This window comes from Papio anubis, chromosome 8, assembly GCF_008728515.1.
Source record: "Papio anubis isolate 15944 chromosome 8, Panubis1.0, whole genome shotgun sequence".
NCBI lineage: Eukaryota > Metazoa > Chordata > Mammalia > Primates > Cercopithecidae > Papio > Papio anubis.
The window spans coordinates 7,178,356-7,198,017 of record NC_044983.1 but is presented as its reverse complement, the minus strand read 5'-3'; the positions used below and the strand labels follow the sequence as shown (position 1 = coordinate 7,198,017).

The 19,662-nt window shown below is 44.3% G+C and overlaps 1 protein-coding gene across 3 annotated transcripts in view; it reads left to right on the top strand.

Moving 5' to 3' along the window:
• Nucleotides 1-313: 313 nt before the first annotated feature.
• Nucleotides 314-19,662, top strand: part of FDFT1 (farnesyl-diphosphate farnesyltransferase 1) — a 35,235-nt gene continuing 15,886 nt past the window's right edge. For 2 of the 3 annotated variants that reach the window (XM_003902406.2, XM_009212493.2), the window contains exons 1-3: nt 314-627; nt 7,131-7,228; nt 8,005-8,188. In XM_003902406.2, the coding sequence (XP_003902455.1) occupies nt 529-627; nt 7,131-7,228; nt 8,005-8,188 (381 nt within the window). In that variant the 5' untranslated portion in view covers nt 314-528. Of the gene's footprint in view, nt 628-6,804; nt 7,229-8,004; nt 8,189-19,662 lie in introns of those variants that run through there. The other variant, XM_009212492.1, reaches the window with a different exon arrangement.

Below are 19,662 nucleotides of genomic sequence, written 5' to 3'. Positions count from 1 at the left end.
CAACGAGGCCGGACACGTGGGCGACTTATTGGCTAAGCGGGGCGCACGCCGGCCGGCACTGCTCTCCAGACGCCCGACCACCGTTGGGCTCCTGCGAACCCTAACCCCGCTGCCTCACGTCGCGTCCCCACAACGTTCGCACTCCCAGGCGGCGTAAGCTGGAGAAAACAAAGGCCCGGCTCCATCAGGGCACCAATCCCGCTCGTCGGCCTCTTTCTCCGCCTCCAATGAGCTTCTAGGGTGTTGTCACGCCAGGCTCCTTCCGCCACTGATTGGCCGGCGTCTTCCTAGTGCGAGCGGTGCTGGCGAATCAGCGCCCGTCAGTCCACCCCGCCAGCCGCAGGTAGCCACGCTAGTGCCCGAGGCCCGTTGAAGTGGGCGGAGCGGCGGGCGGGGCGTCGTCGTGCTGTGCCCGCCCCCTGCCCGGCCAGCCCCGGGCGCGCCTACTCCACAGGTCCGGCCGGCCGGTGAGAGCCTGGGGACCGCAGAGGTGAGTGCCGCTCCCGAGAGTCCGCCACCTGCGCCAGGATGGAGTTCGTGAAGTGCCTGGGCCACCCCGAAGAGTTCTACAACCTGGTGCGCTTCCGGATCGGGGGCAAGCGGAAGGTGATGCCCAAGATGGACCAGGTGGGCCGAGCATCCCTGCTTCCTGGGTCGGGGAGGCAGCGCGCCGGGACGGCATCAGGGCCTGAGCGGCCGGGCCCGGATCTGGGGCAAGGGGCGCAGCGAGCAGGGCCGACGCCTGGGCGTTCCCGTCCCCCTTACCTCGAGCCTTCCCCACGTCGGGCCCGGGTGGACGCGGCCCTCCTGGCAGGCCTGTCCCTGCCCACGCAAGCCGCCCTGGGCCTGAGCGGCTTCTGCGTGGTTCCCGGCGGTTGCGCTCCCCGTTTCGTCCCTTCCGTGAGCATCGGCGCTTACCAGTGTTCTAACCCGCGGGTTGCACATCTGAGGCGATGTGGGTGGGTTACGTGGGAGAGGAGGAGTGAGTGTTTTGGTAAGCAAAATGAACTATGCAGGTAACATCACATGAACACCGTTTCTGGAATGAAATCTCACTCCTCCAGTTTCACCTCCTCCAGAGCTCTCCCCGCCTTGCTGCTGTCCACCGCTTCATCCTCAGCGCTTCCTGAGTTTTAAAATCGCCTATCTACACTTCCGAGTTCTAATGAGTTATCTGTACGTCTACGGATTAGCTAGGTGGTTGGTGGAAGGTCAGAACTTGGTTTTACTTACATTTTATCTGCCTCATGCCTGTACTATTTATTAAATGAATGCATAAGAGGTGTTTTTATTCCAACAAGAAAATTATTCTATGTGATTATTGAATGAATAGACACATTCAGCCAAGTTCTTCTGGTCTGGACCAGCCTGGCTGATTTCTGTGACTTTTTTGGGCCAACAGGACAGTAGCAAATGTGACTCAGGCCGAGGTGACTTAGGCCGAGGCTTGATAGGTGCCTGAACATTGGAGTCTTTCTGTGAGTGTCCATGTGCTTCAGTAAACACACCAGAAAATAAATTTCTGGTTTTTGTCCCCAGTAGACTACACCCTCGTTTGATGTTATCTTTCACATGCCAGCTTTAGGACAGGTACATCCTTCAGCCTATTTGTAGAATATTCCATTTTCTCCATCTTTTCTTTGCCGGTGCTACATTATTTTAATTATTTTGCTGCAGAATAACTTTTATTATTTGATAGAGCAGATGTCACTTTTTATATTTAGATGTAGCATTCATTTATTTAACAAATATTTGACCACCAATTGTATATCAGATTGTGTTTTAGGTGCTGGAGATACAACAGTGAACAAGATAGGTGAAGACCTTGCTTTTATAAAACTTATTTTTTAGTGGAAGAGAGACAATTCAAAAAAACAAATGTACAGTTTTTCAGGTGGAGAAAAGCACCGCAGAGGAAGATGCTAGCAGGGCAAGGGATCTGAGTGCAGTCAGAGCTTATTTGGGTCCAGAGACTTCATTCCTCTGTCTCTTTCCTTTCTACAGAAAGAGACTATTAGAGAAAATGGTAGCATTGGTTACCTGTTGGGAGGGAAAGTGGGTGGTCATGGTAAGTGAGTAGTGAAAGACTTCACAGTATACTGAATTTTTTTTTAAAGTGAGACTTGAGCTATTCCTTCTAGCTCTGATAATATGGTACAGTATTATTTGTTTTGTTGTAGTCTTTCTGGGCACTTTTTAAATCCCCATGAGCCGTTAAAAAAATAACTGAGTTGTAATTAGGGGAAACAAATTGGAAAATACATTTCCCTTCACTTAACATTATCTTAGCTTCTCTCTCTCTCTCTTTTTTTTTTTTTTCTTGAGGTGGAGTCTCACTCTGTTGCCCAGGCTGGAGTGCAGTGGCGCGACCTCAGCTCGCTGCAGCCTCCGCCTCCCGAGTTCAAGCAATTCTCCTGCCTCAGCCTCCCGAGTAGCTGGGATTACAGGCGCCTGCTACCACACCCAGCTGATTTTTTGGTATTTTTAGTAGAGACGGGGTTTCACCATGTTGGTGAGGCTGGTTTTGAACTCCTGACTTCAAGTGATCTGCCTGTGGTCTCCCAAAGTGCTAAGATTACAGGTGAGAGCCACTGCACCCGGCTTTTTTTTTTTTTTTTTTTTGAGACGGGGTCTCACTCTGTCATCCAGGCTAGAATGCTGTGGCCTGAACATGACTCACTGCAGTCTTGACTTCCCTGGCTCAAACCATCCTCCCACCTCAGCTTCCTGATCCTTAGTAGCTAGGACTACAGGCACGTGCCACCAATGCCTGGCTAATTTTTAAATTTTTTGTAGACACGATGTCTCGCTACATTGCCCAGGCTGGTCTTGAACTCCTGGGCTCAAGCGATTCTCCCACGTCAGCCTCAAAGTGCTGGGATTACAGGTGTGAGCCACTGCACCCAACCAGTTTCTCTCTACAAACTAGGGAAAAAATTTACACTTAGCAGATATTGAGGGCTGATTATTTCTATCGCAGAAGGATTTGGCTATAGAATTTCAGGGTTTAGTAAACTTGATTTATATTGCATTTTTAGGAGCATATCAGTAAATCTAGGGGCATATGCTGCCTGCAAGGTGTGTGGCATCACCCAAAAGCCAAGTGATGGAAAAAGCAGGCTGTTTGTAATCAGGCAGATCTGGCTTCTATCAAATCTAAATCCTGTTATTTAGACTAGTATCTTAAGTCTATTATTATTAAGTCCAGTTTCTGACTCTATTAAATTTGGTGAACAACCTTGGTAACTTAACCTCTGAGCCACAGTTACTTCATCTGTAAAATAGGGATGTATGTATGGTCACGATTTTTTAACCACAACTTCCCAACTCTAAGATGGTCAGAAAACGATTTTTTGTCAATTTGGCTCAAAATCGCTTGGCAGCAAAACCTGACTTGAAGTTGAGGCTTCATTCATCCCACTTAGTATAAATATTCAAATGTTTTGCTAAAGAAATAATTATGAGATGCTACTGCACACTGACTGGGGTTGTATATGCGTTTTATTACCTATTTTCTAAAACACTAAAAATGAATTCTGCCCCAGGTCTTGCCACAAATGTTTCAGTGGATTGTGGGCCTTTGAGACCTTAAAGGGTTGAGTAAGGATAACAGGCGATATCCACATTGTGCTTGGCATGGAGTTAGGTGCCTGATAAATGGTGGTTATCAATCTGATTATGTAAATTCAGTTCTCAAGTTTGTGGTATTTTTCCCCTCCTGGAGAAACCTATTCTATTTTAAAGTGAGGAAGGCTGCATAGAGGGCCGGTAGCTGGTAGCTGTTCACTTGTGGAACTTTCAGCCTGAGGCTGGAGCCCCTTCCTGGGAGTCTGCTCTTGTCCTCCTGACCACCCCACACCCCTCCTCTAAATTCCCTCCATCCCTGTTTTCTCCCACTTGCGAGCTCTTGGGAGTGCCCTGAATCTCAGACTGCAATAGAAAACCCAGGAGGGACAGGCAGCAGTAGCCTGAGCTTTCTTTCTCCCTTAGCTCATGGAAATTTTTAGTGAGTGGTGTTTTCCATAGTGTGCTTACTAGTTGTGCCTTCCTGTTTTGTTCCTGATGATTTGAAGAAACTGTTGTTACAAGGTAAGGCACTGAAACAAATAGGTGACAGGAAAAAGAGCAGCAGGGGTACGAGCTGGAGGAGTAAGTGGCTTAGCTTGCTCCCTTTCAGAGTGGAGAACTGTATGGAAAGGAGGGGTAGTGTTCTTGAAGAGTGTTGGTGTTCAAATCTAGGGGGACTGTGTCTTGGCATTGATTGAAACTCCTGGCTTAACATCAGCCCCCGGGCCGGGCGCGGTGGCTCAAGCCTGTAATCCCAGCACTTTGGGAGGCCGAGACGGGCGGATCACGAGGTCGGGAGATCGAGACCATCCTGGCTAACACGGTGAAACCCTGTCTCTACTTAAAAAAAAATACAAAAAACTAGCCGGGCGAGGTGGCGGGCGCCTGTAGTCCCAGCTACTCGGGAGGCTGAGGCCGGAGAATGGCGTGAACCCAGGAGGTGGAGCTTGCAGTGAGCTGAGATCCGGCCACTGCACTCCAACCTGGGCGGCAGAGGGAGACTCCGCCTCAAAAAAAAAAAAAAACAAAACAAAACATCAGCCCCCAAACTCTTGGTTGGACCGAACATGACATTTGGCAGTGCAGTTAAAAACACTGCCTGTTGTAGCCTGGTAATGGTCAGGCTATGTGAAGAGCTGATCTGGAGCTCAGTCCGGAGCAGCTATTCTGTTTCTTTCACTCTGAAATCTTGCCTCCCCATATTTTGAGAGGGAAGGAGTTGGTGAATTGTTTTAAAATACTCGATGAATGTCTTCATTTATTCATCACACCTTCACCGAATATGTTTATGTGCCAGACACTGAACTTTACTAATACTATGGTGTCCAGTAAATATTTGTTTTTACTAATAATTTTTATGGCAATAAAATGACTTTTTCAGAATTATGTGATTTAAAAGATTGACTATTTTGGCAAAATAATATGTATTCATGATAGGAAATATACACAAATAAAAACAACATAGTTCACCTAAACCCCCCACCAGAGCCCAGGGTTCACTGTTACCATTCTGAAGTGACTGTGGAATTTCCTAGCAGTGGATATGCCATATTTTTTTTAACCACTCCTATTAGATATTTGTGGGTTTTTAAATTTTTATTGAGATGGGGTCTCAGTAGTATACAATATCATAGTTCACTGTAACCTGTATCTCCTGGGCTCAAGCGATCCTCCCACCTCAGCCTCCTGAGTAGCTAGTCTTGAGTAGCTAGGACTACAGGTGGGCGCCACCATGCCTGGCTTTTTTTTTTTTTTTTTTTTGAGACAGAGTCTCGCTTAGTCGCCCAGGCTGGAGTGCAGTGGCGCGATCTCGGCTCACTGCAAGCTCCGCCTCCCGGGTTCACGCCATTCTCCTGCCTCAGCCTCCCGAGTAGCTGGGACTACAGGCGCCCGCCGCCTCGCCCGGCTAGTTTTTTGTATTTTTAGTAGAGACGGGGTTTCACCGTGTTAGCCAGGATGGTCTCGATCTCCTGACCTCGTGATCCGCCCGCCTCGGCCTCCCAAAGTGCTGGGATTACAGGCGTGAGCCACCGCGCCTGGCCGCCTGGCTTTTTTTAAAAAAAATTTTTTTAACTTTTTTGTGAAGACGAGGTCTCACTATGTTGCCCAGGCTGCCCTCAAATTCCTGGACTCAAGTAATTCTCCCACCTTGGCCTCCCAAAGTACTGGGATTACAGGCGTGAGCCACCACACCCGGCCCTGTTAGATAAATGATTCCCATCTCTCTCCCAAAAAGAACTGTTGTGAGACTGTGGGGTGAGGAGAGGGAAGTGGGGAATAGGAACCCGCGGTACTTTCGACTCCCTGTGGGCCTAAAACTGCTCTGAAAAATAGTCTATGAAAATATACACACTTCAAACAGCAACTCTTTCTGATATGCTTGCATTTAAAATGAGGCTTTTTTTCCCTTTTGGAAAAACACAGTCCTTGTTTGCTTTAGGGAAGAGTAAAGGTCAGTGCACTGCATTTCCATTAATTTCGAAGGGAAAGATGAGAAGACAGGAATGGCTGGCTTTCTAGAGAATAGTAGAGGCTTAACAGGTATCAGAGAAAAACCATAGTTTTCTCTGAAAACGGGTGTCAGAGAAAAACCATAGCTGGACAGTGGTAGTAAAACGGCAAAACACAGATTTTATTCAGAACAACTATTACAGTAAGAGGAGAGAGACCTCAGTACAGAACTGGGCTCCATTCCGAATACAAGGAAAAGTAGGAATTGATGACGGAGGAGCCGGATGTCAGTGGATGGAAAATTATTACGAGGAAACACAGGGGTAAGGATTCTTGAAGGCAGGCCGGAGTTATCAGACATCACCTGAGGGATGCAGGGGGATGTGGAACCTGATCAGGTGTCTAGGGTGATCAGATATTGAAATTGGGGGATTCTAGTCAAATCAATGTAGCAGGATTCTTGGTAAAATTGGGCGATGCAAAGACAGACGCGTTGAGTACAAAGTCCAGGCCTTGTTGGGAAGAGGATTCAGCGGAGCCCGAGTAGAGTTTGGTCTAGGGAGACTCTGTCACTGGGAGGAAAAGCGAGCTGAAGTGCGCTGGGTTCCCTTAGCGGCAGGTGGGTTCCGTTGAGAAGGGCAAGACCGGGAGGAAGCAGGCGCCAGGTGCCGAAGGGGTGCGGAGCGGGAGACCGGGGGCGGGGCTGCGGGCCGGGAGCGGCCTCCACGTGCGGGGCGGGCCCGTTCTGGGTCGGCCCAGCGCGTATTCGAGTAGAGGGCTCCCCGTCCCGCCCCTTGTTGGGCGCTTCCCAGATCCGCTCGAGTCTATGGAGGAAAAACTCCGCGGGGTCCGCGATTCCCATGGCCGCAGCCGCCTGCGGCACCAAGGCCATGGCCCTCTTCAAGCGCACGTTGGTGCTGAGTCCCGCCGCGGCGCCCAGGGGCCCGGGCGCAGGCACCGCCCCGCGGGGCTGCTGCTTGCCTCCTGCAGCCTGGCCCTGCAAGGACTGGCCCCGGGGAGAGGGCGGCAGGCTGTGGAGCCGCCTGCCCCAGTCCCACTCCCACTCCTGCTCCTCGACGTCTCCCACCGCCGTGTGTCTTGTCTGCCCGCAGGACTCGCTCAGCAGCAGCCTGAAAACTTGCTACAAGTATCTCAATCAGACCAGTCGCAGTTTCGCAGCTGTTATCCAGGCGCTGGATGGGGAAATGCGGTGAGTGATGGAGGCAGCGCCTCTGGCTTGGAGGAAAGCTTGTCGGGGAGCTTTGAGTGGTTGGAGGCTACGTGTTGATATAGCGCTCAGCGTTGCAGCCTCGTTGCTGTGGCTTGCCCAGAACATAGCCCTGCCCTATGTGTTTACTTTAGAAAGCCCTTCCAGGCTCTTTGCCATCTAGTAGTGTCCCTTTGGGCCCAGCCTTTCAGAGAAGGGGGGAGGGGGTGATGTTTATTAACTTTTTTTAGTCCTGGCAGCTGAACCTGTCTGTGAGCAGGTCGTGTATTTTCTCGGCTTCTCTTATCCAACTTTGCATTGCTATTTCTAGCATATTGGGTTGATTCTTTTGAAGCTATCTCTGTGCAGATTACACCCATGAACTTAACACCAGATGCCTTTATGTATGATCGTATTTATACCAAGAAGTTACTGTGTTTTCTGACTTTCTTTTCTATTTGCCAAATATTAGTTCAGTCTTTTGGTCTCTATAGTTGTTCTGCATTAGTTAAATGCAACTCACTGCTGGGAGTACTAGTGACACCCAACTAGTAGGCTTTTTATTTTTTAATAAACAAACTACAGAAGTTCATTAGTCTCATGTAAGAAAGGAAAACTAATGTAAGTTTCGTTAAGTATGAAAAACTTTGGATATCCTTGTAGTTCTTTAGAGTTAAGGGTGTAGATGGGTTTGGAAAATGGCCTGGCATAAGTTATTTTAAAATAAGATAACTTTGGCTGTTTGTTCCAATATATTAATAGGTTTTCCTTTTTTACAGCAACGCAGTGTGCATATTTTATCTGGTTCTCCGAGCTCTGGACACACTGGAAGATGACATGACCATCAGTGTGGAAAAGAAGGTCCCGCTGTTACACAACTTTCACTCTTTCCTTTACCAACCAGACTGGCGGTTCATGGAGAGCAAGGAGAAGGATCGCCAGGTGCTGGAGGACTTCCCAACGGTGAGTGGGGTTACGCATCTTGTCGACTGACCCTTGCGTTCATAATTGCTAATGTGGTTGTCTGCTAGCCTGCATACTTATGGAGAAAGGTGAAATAAGCAGTTTGAGGGCAGCATAATGTGATGGTTAAGAACCCTGGTAGCCAAGACTCTGAAGCCAGGCTGCCCAGGTTGGAATCTCAGATCTCCCACTTACTAAACTGTTGGTTATTTGCAAAGCCTCTCTGTGCCTCAGTTTCTTCGTCTATAAAATAGGGGTAATAATAACACCTACCTCATGGTATTCTGAATATTCAAAGAATTAACATAGGTAATGATCTTAGGATGTTAGTTACTGCTGTTATTATCAGTATTGGAAGTCCAGTGTTTCTTCCTGTGGGAAGACGCACTCACATTTTAGTGTTGTAAAAGATTCTCAGGCTAGCTCACAAAAGCCTGCTGACTGTATGATGCATCCTACCTGTGTGACACTGCTGGTCTCTTGACTACCCTGAGCCTGGTAGCAAGGGACTGCTGCTCAAGATGGGTAGCAGCCTGGCATAGGGGGTGGTGTCTGTTGGCAGCTAGGGTGAGGATTGAGAAGCAGGGTGAGCCTCTGCCACTTCACCTGTGATCCTGGGCAAATTCCTTATCTGCTCTGTGTCTCCATCTCCTCATTTGTAAAGTTAGAACTGAGAGGATTGAGTAATTTCACATGTATAAAGTACTTAGTGCCTGGTACAGAGTAAGTGTTCTGAAAATATTAGCTATTTGGTCTATTTTGTTGGAGTAAAGTAGGTTATAGTTAAAATCCTAAGCTTTAAAAAGTCCCTCAAGTTTATGTGGACATCTGACTAGGTCCTGCTATCTTAGAATTTGCATGTCTTGAATCACATAAATAACTGATTCTTCCATATCTTATAAATAAAAGTTTGATTTGGCAAAGTCACATGTTCTGTAATAGCCCAAAGAAGCCCTTTTTATCCACAGTTGCTAGAGCTTTTGGAGAACATTCCTTATGTTATTGAAAGAAACCTAATCTGTATCTGAGTTGGGAGGGAGCTAAGTGGACAGATGGAGAGTCCTCCGCCAAAGAAATGAATCTTTGATTCATCTGCATAGTGAGAGCAATATTTAAAAAAAAAAAGGAATATTTGGGGAAGACTCTTTTGGTGCAAAGGCTATTTCAGATTGCTGAGATCAGACCTTCAGTACCAAAGCCCAAAATATAGTACAACACGATACAAATGAGAAGAAAATATCTGAAGAATAATTCGAGTTTATACAGTAAATTCAAAAGAAGAAAGAAAATTTATGACGAGTAACTGGGTGAGAATTAGAGCTGCAACCCTGGGAAGGTCCTGGTGATTTGGCTCTCACAGGACACCTGATGACCAGAGGATGGGTTTCCTTTGATGGGAAATCTGTGACCATTCATGGATGGGCCTCTGAATTCTGCCAAAGCAGAGGAAGTAGTCATACCCCATTTATGATGGAAGCACATTCTCACTTAGAAACAACTAATATTATTCTAGTTGGACCTAGCCTGAAATTCCATAGTCACTTCAGAATGGTAACAGTGAACCCTGGGCTCTGGTGGGGGGTTTAAGTGAACTATGTTGTTTTTATTTGTGTATATTTCCTATAATGAATACATATTATTTTGTCAAAAGAGTCAGTCTTTTAAATCACATAATCTTGAAAAAGTCATTTTATTGCCATAAACAGCCAAATTACTTTTGACTTGAGTAGATTCATAATAATTAAAAAATTTCTGGGGCATGGGATAAATGTCTTAGGTATTACATAAGTCAAGGCAGCCCTATCCACTCAGCAAAAGTGAAAGAATATGAAAGTGTGTGAATGCTAACATAATTTTGGGGAATATCACTAGCAAATTTCCAGATGATATTCCAATATGTTTGTAAAACTTCAGTGTCTTCCTTTGTTCATACAGTGTTCCGGTGGAAAAATAATGCTTAGTTCTGGAAGGTTTCAGATGTGAACTGATCGTTTTCTCTTTTGGGTAGTAGAGTTAGAGATGCAGTCCTCCGGAAAGCAGAGTTGCCCTGGGGAGAGTAAAAGGGAGCAGAAAGCGCAAGCCAGGCACAGCTATTTTCGCTGTTGTTAACCTTTTGTATCCTTACGAATATAAAGATGTACTAAGTTGTGTGTTTTGTGTGCATATATAATTTTAAGCTGCTTGAATTATGGGTCCCTCCAGCCTGTGATTCAGCTTGAGATGGGACTGTATGGGAATTAATAGTGCCTTGTCTTCTTAAGGAATGATTTGTATATGTGCTGATGTAGCCCAGCATCTCTTTGAAACCAGTTGTGTGGGGCTAGGCCTGCAATCAGCTTTTGGCTAAGACGTCCCAGGATAGAACAAGTAGTGTAAAAGAGGACTAATAGCTTGGCCTCACTCACACAGCACTGCTCTTAAACGTGGGCAAGTGGAACTCCTCACTTTAGAGGGCCCCATGGGGTGAGGGGTCACATGGGAATGTGCTTATTCAGCTCTCATGGGCTCTCCTACACCACGTTCTGGACATCTGGAGTTCCTTGCCCCGAATCCCTGAGCCCATGTCCGCATCCACACAGTCTGTTTCCTAAGGTCCGTCCATCTCCTCCAGGTGGGAACATGCCACCATTGACTGTGCCCTTGGGCCTGAGTGATGGCCCAGGGCTGTGTTGGGGAGTGTCGTGGATAGATCCTGGCACTAAGGGCTGGGATATCCTCTCAAATGAATGTGAGGTGCCTCCTGTGCTGGAGAGAGTGGGATTCAGGAAGCAGTGGAAGGGAAGAGCCTGGGATATGAGAATCAGCTGTCTGTGCCCTGCTGCCTTTTGGAATAAAACTCTGAGGGACTAAGAATTTTAAATTCAAACCTGAATCAACCAGGTTGTTAGGAAAATATGTTCGTCAAGGCAGGAGGATAGAATATATTTTATTTAACAAGTTGTTAACTCGATTGATCATTTAAAAATTTTTAGCTACATGTAGTAGGCCTCCATTTGTCCTCTTATCCCAGGCCTTGCAGGCTTGTTTAGGAATAAGCCTCAATACAGTATTCTAACCAAGTGACCTCCATCTCGATGTACAGTAGATTGAACCTGATGCTTTATGCGTTAGTAGAACTTTCTAGAACTCTCATTGTATATTAGGGGTTCGATTAGAGCACAGTCATGCATCACTTAATGAGTGGCACAGGATACATTCTGAGAAATGCACCGATAGATGATTTCATCATTTTGCGAACATCATAGAGTGTACTCACACATACCAAGATGGCATAGCTACTACACGTGTAGGCTCTGTGGTACAGCCCATTGCTCCAAGGCTGCACACCTCTGCAGGACGGTGCTGTACTGAATGCTGCAGGCAATTGGAGCACAGTGGTATTTGTGTCTTTAAACATAGAAAAGATTTAGTAAAAATACGCTGTTACAGTCTTAAGGGACCAACGTTGTATTTGCAGTCGTCGTTGACTGAAACATCATTATACAATACATGACCACGTATCTTTCTCACCTGGTACTAGTGGAAAGCTAGAAAGCTTAGAACTCTACCTGTAAACATAATTTAAGTAATAATACAGCCTTATTTCCTTATTTTTAAATGATAATAGCGATAATAGCATTCACTTATTGAGCAATTTACTATGAGTTAGTTGCTAAATATATTTCATTGTTAATTTACTGTTTGTATTATTTCATCTACAACATCGTTTAACAGGGAAATTACCTAGTACATAACATACTGCTATTATCTACATTTTATGTAGATGAGGAAACTGAGGCACAGAGAAATTAAGTACTTTGCCTAGGATTACCTGTAAAGTTAAGTGGCAGAATCAGTGAATCTGGAAGGTCTGGCCTCAGATCCCTTGTGCTTAGTCACTGGCATACTTTACTGCCACTTTAAAAAAAAAATGGTTGAAAACACAAAGCCAACAAACCAAAAACAGTTTAAACATAGGCAAAGGTAGACCCACCCAGTGTTTTGATCACAGTACTCCTAAGGTTTATAATCAGAGGAATTTGTATTTGTATTCCCTGCTACTCTTACCTCCTATGTGGGATTTGGCCTTTCTCCATTATCCCTGTGGACTTGCTCTAGTACCTTCCTTCTTGTGCTTGGAGTCACCAGAAAGTGATCTGAGAACATAGAAAACTACTGTGTTGTGGAACAGAATTACCTGGAAGGGGAAAAGGCCCTCCTGGCTCAATTCACATGTCAGGGCTTATTGTACCCAGGGAATATACAAAACTGGGCACTGAGTGTGGAGTCAGCAAAGCCCTGTCCGTCCTCTGGGTTTCTGGGAAAAACCATAGAGCTCTTCATTGTCACTTTCTCCTGTATACTTTTGTTTTTACTTTTGGAACTGTACGATTATATAATAAATACCACAAGTTGTTGGAAGGATAGGTCAAGTTCAGAAGTGAAAGTGTTTTGGAGGAGTCTAAGCTCCTCCCCACTCTCATTGGCCTTTCCTCTCTAATAAATAAAACTGGTCTAGCCAAGGATCTGTGGAAAGAGCAGAGTCCTGTGGAGATTCAGGGATTCTAATAACCTCTTGTTGAATCACTAGTTTGTTTCAGCCACAAGAAGGAATTATGTTTTGGCATTAGCTTGAACAGCTGTTCTGCAAAGAACAACTTTTTGGAAAGAGTTCTGGAAAGACCAGATTGATTTGATTGATTTGATGTTTTTTGTTTTTGTTTTTTTTGGGAGGGGCATGGGGGTGTCGACAGTTGATGTTAATCAGAAATCCTAAGTTCTGTGAATTCCTGGTGCTTTGCAATCAGCCGGCCACCTGATTTTCCTCTGGGCCCTTAATTTTAGGTGTTTTCCGAGGAAGTTTTTCTAACTTTTCTGTAAACACAGACCAAGTATATTGCACACTTTCAATGTTTAACCAAATCTCTCCGCTGTTTGCAGTATTATATGTAGGTTGTTTTAAGACTTCCCATGGTGTTTTTATATTGTATTTCGTCAACCTATGAACAATTCTTTGAAGTTAAAACAAGATATTCGGGCAGTAACAATAAATTTTAAAAACATCAGTTCAACTTTTCTACATTAGGGCTTGGACTATGGAAAAAGTATTGGGCAGCATGCCTCATATTGAGTTGTTTAATGAATGTAAAAGTATAGCCTTAATAGTGAGAGAGACTCTGTAGCTTCATAATATAAATTGGGTAAACTAATGAGATGAAATGGTTGGCAGATCTGCTCACTAGAATCTAAGCTCTTCAAGGGTCTGAGTTTTTTTTTTTCTTTTTTTTTATTATTTTACTTTTAAGTTCTAGGGTACATGTGTGCAACGTGCAGGTTTGTTACATAGGTACACATGTGCCAGGTTGGTGTGCTGCACCCATCAACTCGTCATTTACATTAGGTATTTCTCCTAATGCTATCCTTCCCCCAGACCCCCACCCCCCAACAGGCCCTGGTACGTGATGTTCCCCTCACTGTGTCTACGTGTTGTCATTGTTCAACTCCCACTTACGAGTGAGAACATGCAGTGTTTGGTTTTCCTGTCCTTGTGATATTTTGCCGAGAATGATGGTTTCCAGCTTCATCCATGTCCCTGCAAAGGACATGAACTCATTCTTTTTTATGGCTGCATAGTATTCCATGGTGTATATATGCCACATTTTCTTTATTCAGTCTATTATTGATGGACATTTGGGTTGGTTCCAGGTCTTTGCTGTTGTGAATAGTGCCACAGTAAACATACGTGTGCATGTGTCTTTATAGTGGCATGATTTATAACCCTTTGGGTATATACCCAGTAATAGGATTGTTGGGTCAAATGGTATTTCTAGTTCTAGATCCTTGAGGAATCGCCACACTGTCTTCCACAATGGTTGAACTAATTTACACTCTCACCAACAGTGTAAAAGCATTCCTATTTCTCTACATCCTCTCCAGCTTCTGTTGTTTCCTGACTTTTTAATGATCAGCTTTCTAACTGGTGTGAGATGGTATCTCATTGTGGTTTTGATTTGCATTCCTCTGATGACCAGTGATGATGTGCATTTTTTCATGTCTGTTGGCTGCATAAATATCTTATTTTGAGAAGTGTCTGTTCATATCCTTTGCCCACTTTTTGATGGGATTGTTTGTTTTTTTCTTGTAAATTTGTTATAGTTCTTTGTAGATTCTGGATATTAGCCCTTTGTCAGATGGATAGATTGCAAAAATATTCTCCCATTCTGTAGGTTGCCCATTCACTTTGATGATAGTTTCTTTTGTTGTGCAGAAGCTCTTTAGTTTAATTAGATCCCATTTGTCTATTTTGGCTTTTGTTGCCATTGCTTTTGGTGTTTTAGTCATGAAGTCTTTGCCCATGCCTATGTCCTGAATGGTATTGCCACGGTTTTCTTCTAGGGTTTTTGTGGTTTTAGGTCTTACATTTAAGTCTTTAGTCCATCTTGAGTTAATTTTTTATAAGGTGTAAGGAAGGGATCTAGTTTCAGCTTTCTACATATGGCTAGCCAGTTTTCCCAGCACCATTTATTAAATAGAGAATCCTTTCCCCATTGCTTGTTTTTGTCAGGTTTGTCAAGGATCCGATGACTGTAGATGTGTGGTGTTATTTCTGAGGCCTCTGTTCTGTTCCATTGGTCTATATATCTGTTTTGGTACCAGTACCATGCTGTTTTGGTTACTGTAGCCTTGTAGTATAGTTTGAAGTCAGGTAGTGTGATGCCTCCAGCTTTGTTCTTTTTGCTTAGGATTGTCTTGGCTATGCAGGCTCTTTTTTGATTCCATATGAAATTTAAAGTAGTTTTTTTCTAATTTTGTGAAGAAAGTCAATGGTAGCTTGATGGGGATAGCTTGAATTTATAAATTACCTTGGGCAGTATGGCCATTTTCACTGTATTGATTCTTCCTATCCATGAGCATGGAATGTTCTTCCATTTGTTTATGTCCTCTTTTATTTCGTTGGGCAGTGGTTTGTAGTTCTCCTTGAAGAGGTCCTTCGCATCCATTGTAAGTTGGATTCCTAGATATTTTATTCTCTTTGTAGCAATTGTGAATGGGAGTTGACTCATGATTTGGCTCTCTGTCTGTTCTTGGTGTATAGGAATGCTTGTGATTTTTGCACATTGACTTTTGTATCCTGAGACTTTGCTGAAGTTGCTTATCAGCTTAAGGAGATTTTCGGCTGAGGTGATGGGGTTTTCTAAACACACAATCATGTCATCGGCAAACAGACAATTTGACTTCCTCTTTTCCTAACTGAATGCCCTTTGTTTCTTTCTCTTGCCTGATTGCCCTGGCCAGAACTTCCATTACTGTGTTGAATAGGAGTGGTGAGAGAGGGCATCCTTGTCTTGTGCAGGTTTTCAAAGGGAATGCTTCCAGTTTTTGCCCATTCAGTATGATATTGGCTGTGGGTTTGTCATAAATCGCCCTTGTTATTTTGAGATACGTTCCATCAATACCTAGTTTATTGAGAGTTTTTAGCATGAAAGACTGTTGAATTTTGTCAAAGGCCTTTTCTGCGTCTATTGAGATAATCATGTGGTTGTTGTCATTGGTTCTGTTTATGTGATGGATTACGTTTTTTGATTTGCATGTATTGAACCAATCTTACATCCCAGGGATGAAGCTGACTTGATTGGGGGTGGATAAGCTTTTTGATGCGCTGCTGGATTCGATTTGCCAGTATTTTATTGGGATTTTCGCATTAATGTTCATCAGGGATATTGGCCTAAAATTCTCTTTTTTTGTTGTGTCTCTGCCAGGCTTTGGTATTAGGATGATGCTGGCCTCATAAAATGAGTTAGGGAGGAGTCCCTCTTTTTCTTTTGATTGGAATAGTTTCAGAAGGAATGGTACCAGCTCCTCTTTGTACCTCTGGTAGAATTTGGCTGTGAATCTGTCTGGTCCTGGACTTTCTTTGGTTGGTAGGCTATTAATTATTGCCTCAATTTCAGAACCTGTTATTGGTCTATTCAGAGATTCAACCTCTTCCTGGTTTAGTCTTGGAAGGGTGTACGTGTCCAGGAATTTCTCCATTTCTTCTAGATTTTCTAGTTTATTTATGTAGAGGTGTTTATAGTATTCTCTGATCGTAGTTTGTATTTCTGTGGGATCGGTGGTGATATCCCCTTTATCATTTTTTATTACGTCTATTTGATTCTTCTCTCTTTTCTTTATTAGTCTTGCTAGCAGTCTATCAATTTTGTTGATCTTTTCAAAAAACCAGCTTCTGGATTCATTGATTTTTTTGAAGGGTTTTTTGTGTCTGTATCTCCTTCAGTTCTACTCTGATCTTAGTTATTTCTTGCCTTCTGCTGACTCTTCAATGTGTTTGCTCTTGCTTCTCTAATTCTTTTAATTGTGATGTTAGGGTGTCGATTTTAGATCTTTCTTGCTTTCTTTTGCGGGCATTTAGTGCTATAAATTTCCCTCTCCACACTGCTTTAAATGTGTCGCAGACATTCTGGTATGTTGTGTCTTTGTTCTCATCGGTTTCAAAGAACATATTTATTTCTGCCTTCATTTCGTTATTTACCCAGTAGTCATTCAGGAGCAGGTTGTTCAGTTTCCTTGTAGATGTGTGGTTTTGAGTGAGTTTATTAATCCTAAGTTCTAATTTGGTTGCACTGTGGTCTGAGAGACAGTTTGTTATAATTTCTGTTCTTTTACATTTGCTGAGGAGTGTTTTACTTCCAATTATGTGGTCAATTTTAGAATAAGTGTAATGTGGTGCTGAGAAGAATGTATATTCTATTGATATGGGGTGGAGAGTTCTGTAGGTGTCTGTTAGGTCCGCTTGGTCCAGAGCTGAGTTCAAGTCCTGGATATCCTTGTTAACCTTCTGTCTCGTTGATCTGTTGTCTGATATTGACAGTGGAGTGCTAAAGTCTCCCATTATTATTGTGTGGGAGCCTAAGTCTCTTTGTAGGTCTCTAAGGACTTGCTTTATGAATCTGGGTGCTCCTGTATTGGGTGCATATATATTTAGGATAGCTCTTCTTGTTGAATTTATCTCTTTACCATTATGTAGTGACCTTCTTTGTCTCTTTTGATCTTTGTTGATTTAAAGTCTGTTTTATCAGAGTCTAGGATACTTTTCTTTTGCTTTCCATTTGCTTGGTAGATCTTCCTCCATCCGTTTATTTTGAGTCTGTTTGTGTCTTTACACATGAGATAGGTCTCCTGAATACAACACACTGATGGGTCTTGACTCTTTATCCAGTTTGCCAGTCTGTGTCTTTTAGTTGGGGCATTTAGCCCATTTACATTTAAGGTAATATTGTTATGTTTGAATTTGATCCTGTCATTATGATGGTAGCTGCTTATTTTGCCCATTAATTGATGCAGTTTCTTCATAGTGTTGATGGTCTTTACAATTTGGCATGTTTTTGCAGTGGCTGGTGCTGGTTGTTCCTTTCCATGTTTAGTGCTTCCTTCAGGAGCTCTTGTAAGGCAGGCCTGGTGGTGACAAACTCTCTGAGCATTTGTTTGTCTGTAAAGGATTTTATTTGTCCTTCACTTATGAAGCTTAGTTTGGCTGGATGTGAGATTGTGGGTTGAAAATTCTTTTAAGAGTGTTGAATATTGGCCCCCACCCTCTTCTGGCTGGTAGGGTTTCTGCCGAGAGATCTGCTGTTAGTCTGATGGGCTTCCCTTTGTGGGTAACCCGACCTTTCTCTATGGCTGCCTTTAACATTTTTTTCCTTCATTTCAACCTTGGTGAATCTGACAATTATGTATCTTGGGACTGCTCTTCTCAAGGAGTATCTTTGTGGTGTTCTCTGTATTTCCTGAATTTGAATGTTGGCCTGCCTTGCTAGGCCTGGATAATATTGTGAGGAATGTTTTCTAACTTGGTTCCATTCTCCCCATTACTTTCAGGTACACCAATCAAATGTAGATTTGGTCTTTTCACATAATCCCACATTCAGGTACACCAATATTCAGGTACACCAATCAAATGTAGGGTACACCATATTCAGGTACACCAATCAAATGTAGATTTGGTCTTTTCACATAGTCCCATATTTTCCTGAAGGCTTTGTTCATTTCTTTTCACTCTTTTCTCTCTAATCTTGTCTTCTTGCTTTATTTCATTAATGTGATCTTCAGTCACTGATATCCTTTCTTCCACCTGATCAAATCAGCTCTTGAAGCTTGTCTATGCTTCACGAAGTTCTCGTACTGTGGTTTTCAGCTCCATCAGGTCATTTAAGCTCTTCTCTACACTGGTTATTCTAGTTAGCCATTTGTCCAACCTTTTTTCAAGGTTTTAAGCTTCCTTGTGATGGGTCAGAACGTGCTCCTTTAGCTCAGAGAAGTTTGTTATTACCAACCTTCTGAAGCCTACTTCTGTCAATTCCTCAAACTCATTCATCCAGTTTTGTTCCCTTGCTGGTGAGGAGTTCCGTTCCTTTGGAGGAGAAGTGGTGTTTTGGTTTTTGGAATTTTCAGCATTTCTGCTCTGATTTCTCCCCATCTTATCTACCTTTGGTCTTTGATGTTGGTGACCTATGGATGGGGTTTTGGTGTGGATGTCGTTTTTGTTGATGTTGATACTATTCCTTTCTGTTTGTTAGTTTTCCTTCTAACAGAGAGGCCCGTCAGCTGCAGGTCTGTTGGAGTTCGCTGAAAGTTCACTCTAGACCCTGTTTGCCTGGGTGTCACCAGCGGAGGCTGCAGAACAGCAAATATTGCTGCCTGATCCTTCTCTGGAAGCTTCGTCCAAGAGGGGCATCCACCTGTATGAGGTGTCTGTTGGCCCCTACTGGGAGGAGTCTCCCAATCAGGCTACATGGAGGTCAGGGACCCACTTGAGGAGGCAGTCTGTCCATTATCGGAGTTCGAACACCATGCTGGGAGAACCACTGCTGTCTTCAGAGCTGTCAGGCAGGGACGTTTAAGTCTGCAGAAGCTGTCTGCTGCCTTTTGTTTAAATATGCCCTCCTCGCAGAGGTGGAATCTAGAGAGGCAGTAGGACTTGCTGAGCTGTGGTGGACTCCTCCCAGTTTGAGCTTCCCTGCTGCTTTGTTTACACTGTGAACATAGAACTGCCTATTCAAGCCTCAGCAATGGCAGACGTGCCTCCCCTCGCCAAGCTCCAGCATCCCAACTTGATCTCAGACTGCTGTGCTAGCAGCGAGCAAGGCTCCGTGGGCATGGGACCTGCCAAGCCAGGCACTGGAGGGAATCACCTGGTCTGCTAGTTGTGAAGACTGTGGGAAAAGCGCAGTATTTGGGTAGAGGTGTACTGTTCCTCCAGGTACAGTCACTCACGGCTTTCCTTGGCTAGGAAAGGGAAATCCCCTGACCCCTTGTGCTTCCCGGGTGAGGCGATGCCCCGCCCTGCTTCAGCTCGCCCTCCGTAGGCTGCACCCACTGTCCAACCAGTCCAAATGAGATGAACCAGGTACCTCAGTTGGAAATGCAGAAATCACCCGTTGTCTGCGTTGATCTTGCTGGGAGCTGTAGACCAGAGCTGTTCCTATTTGGGCATC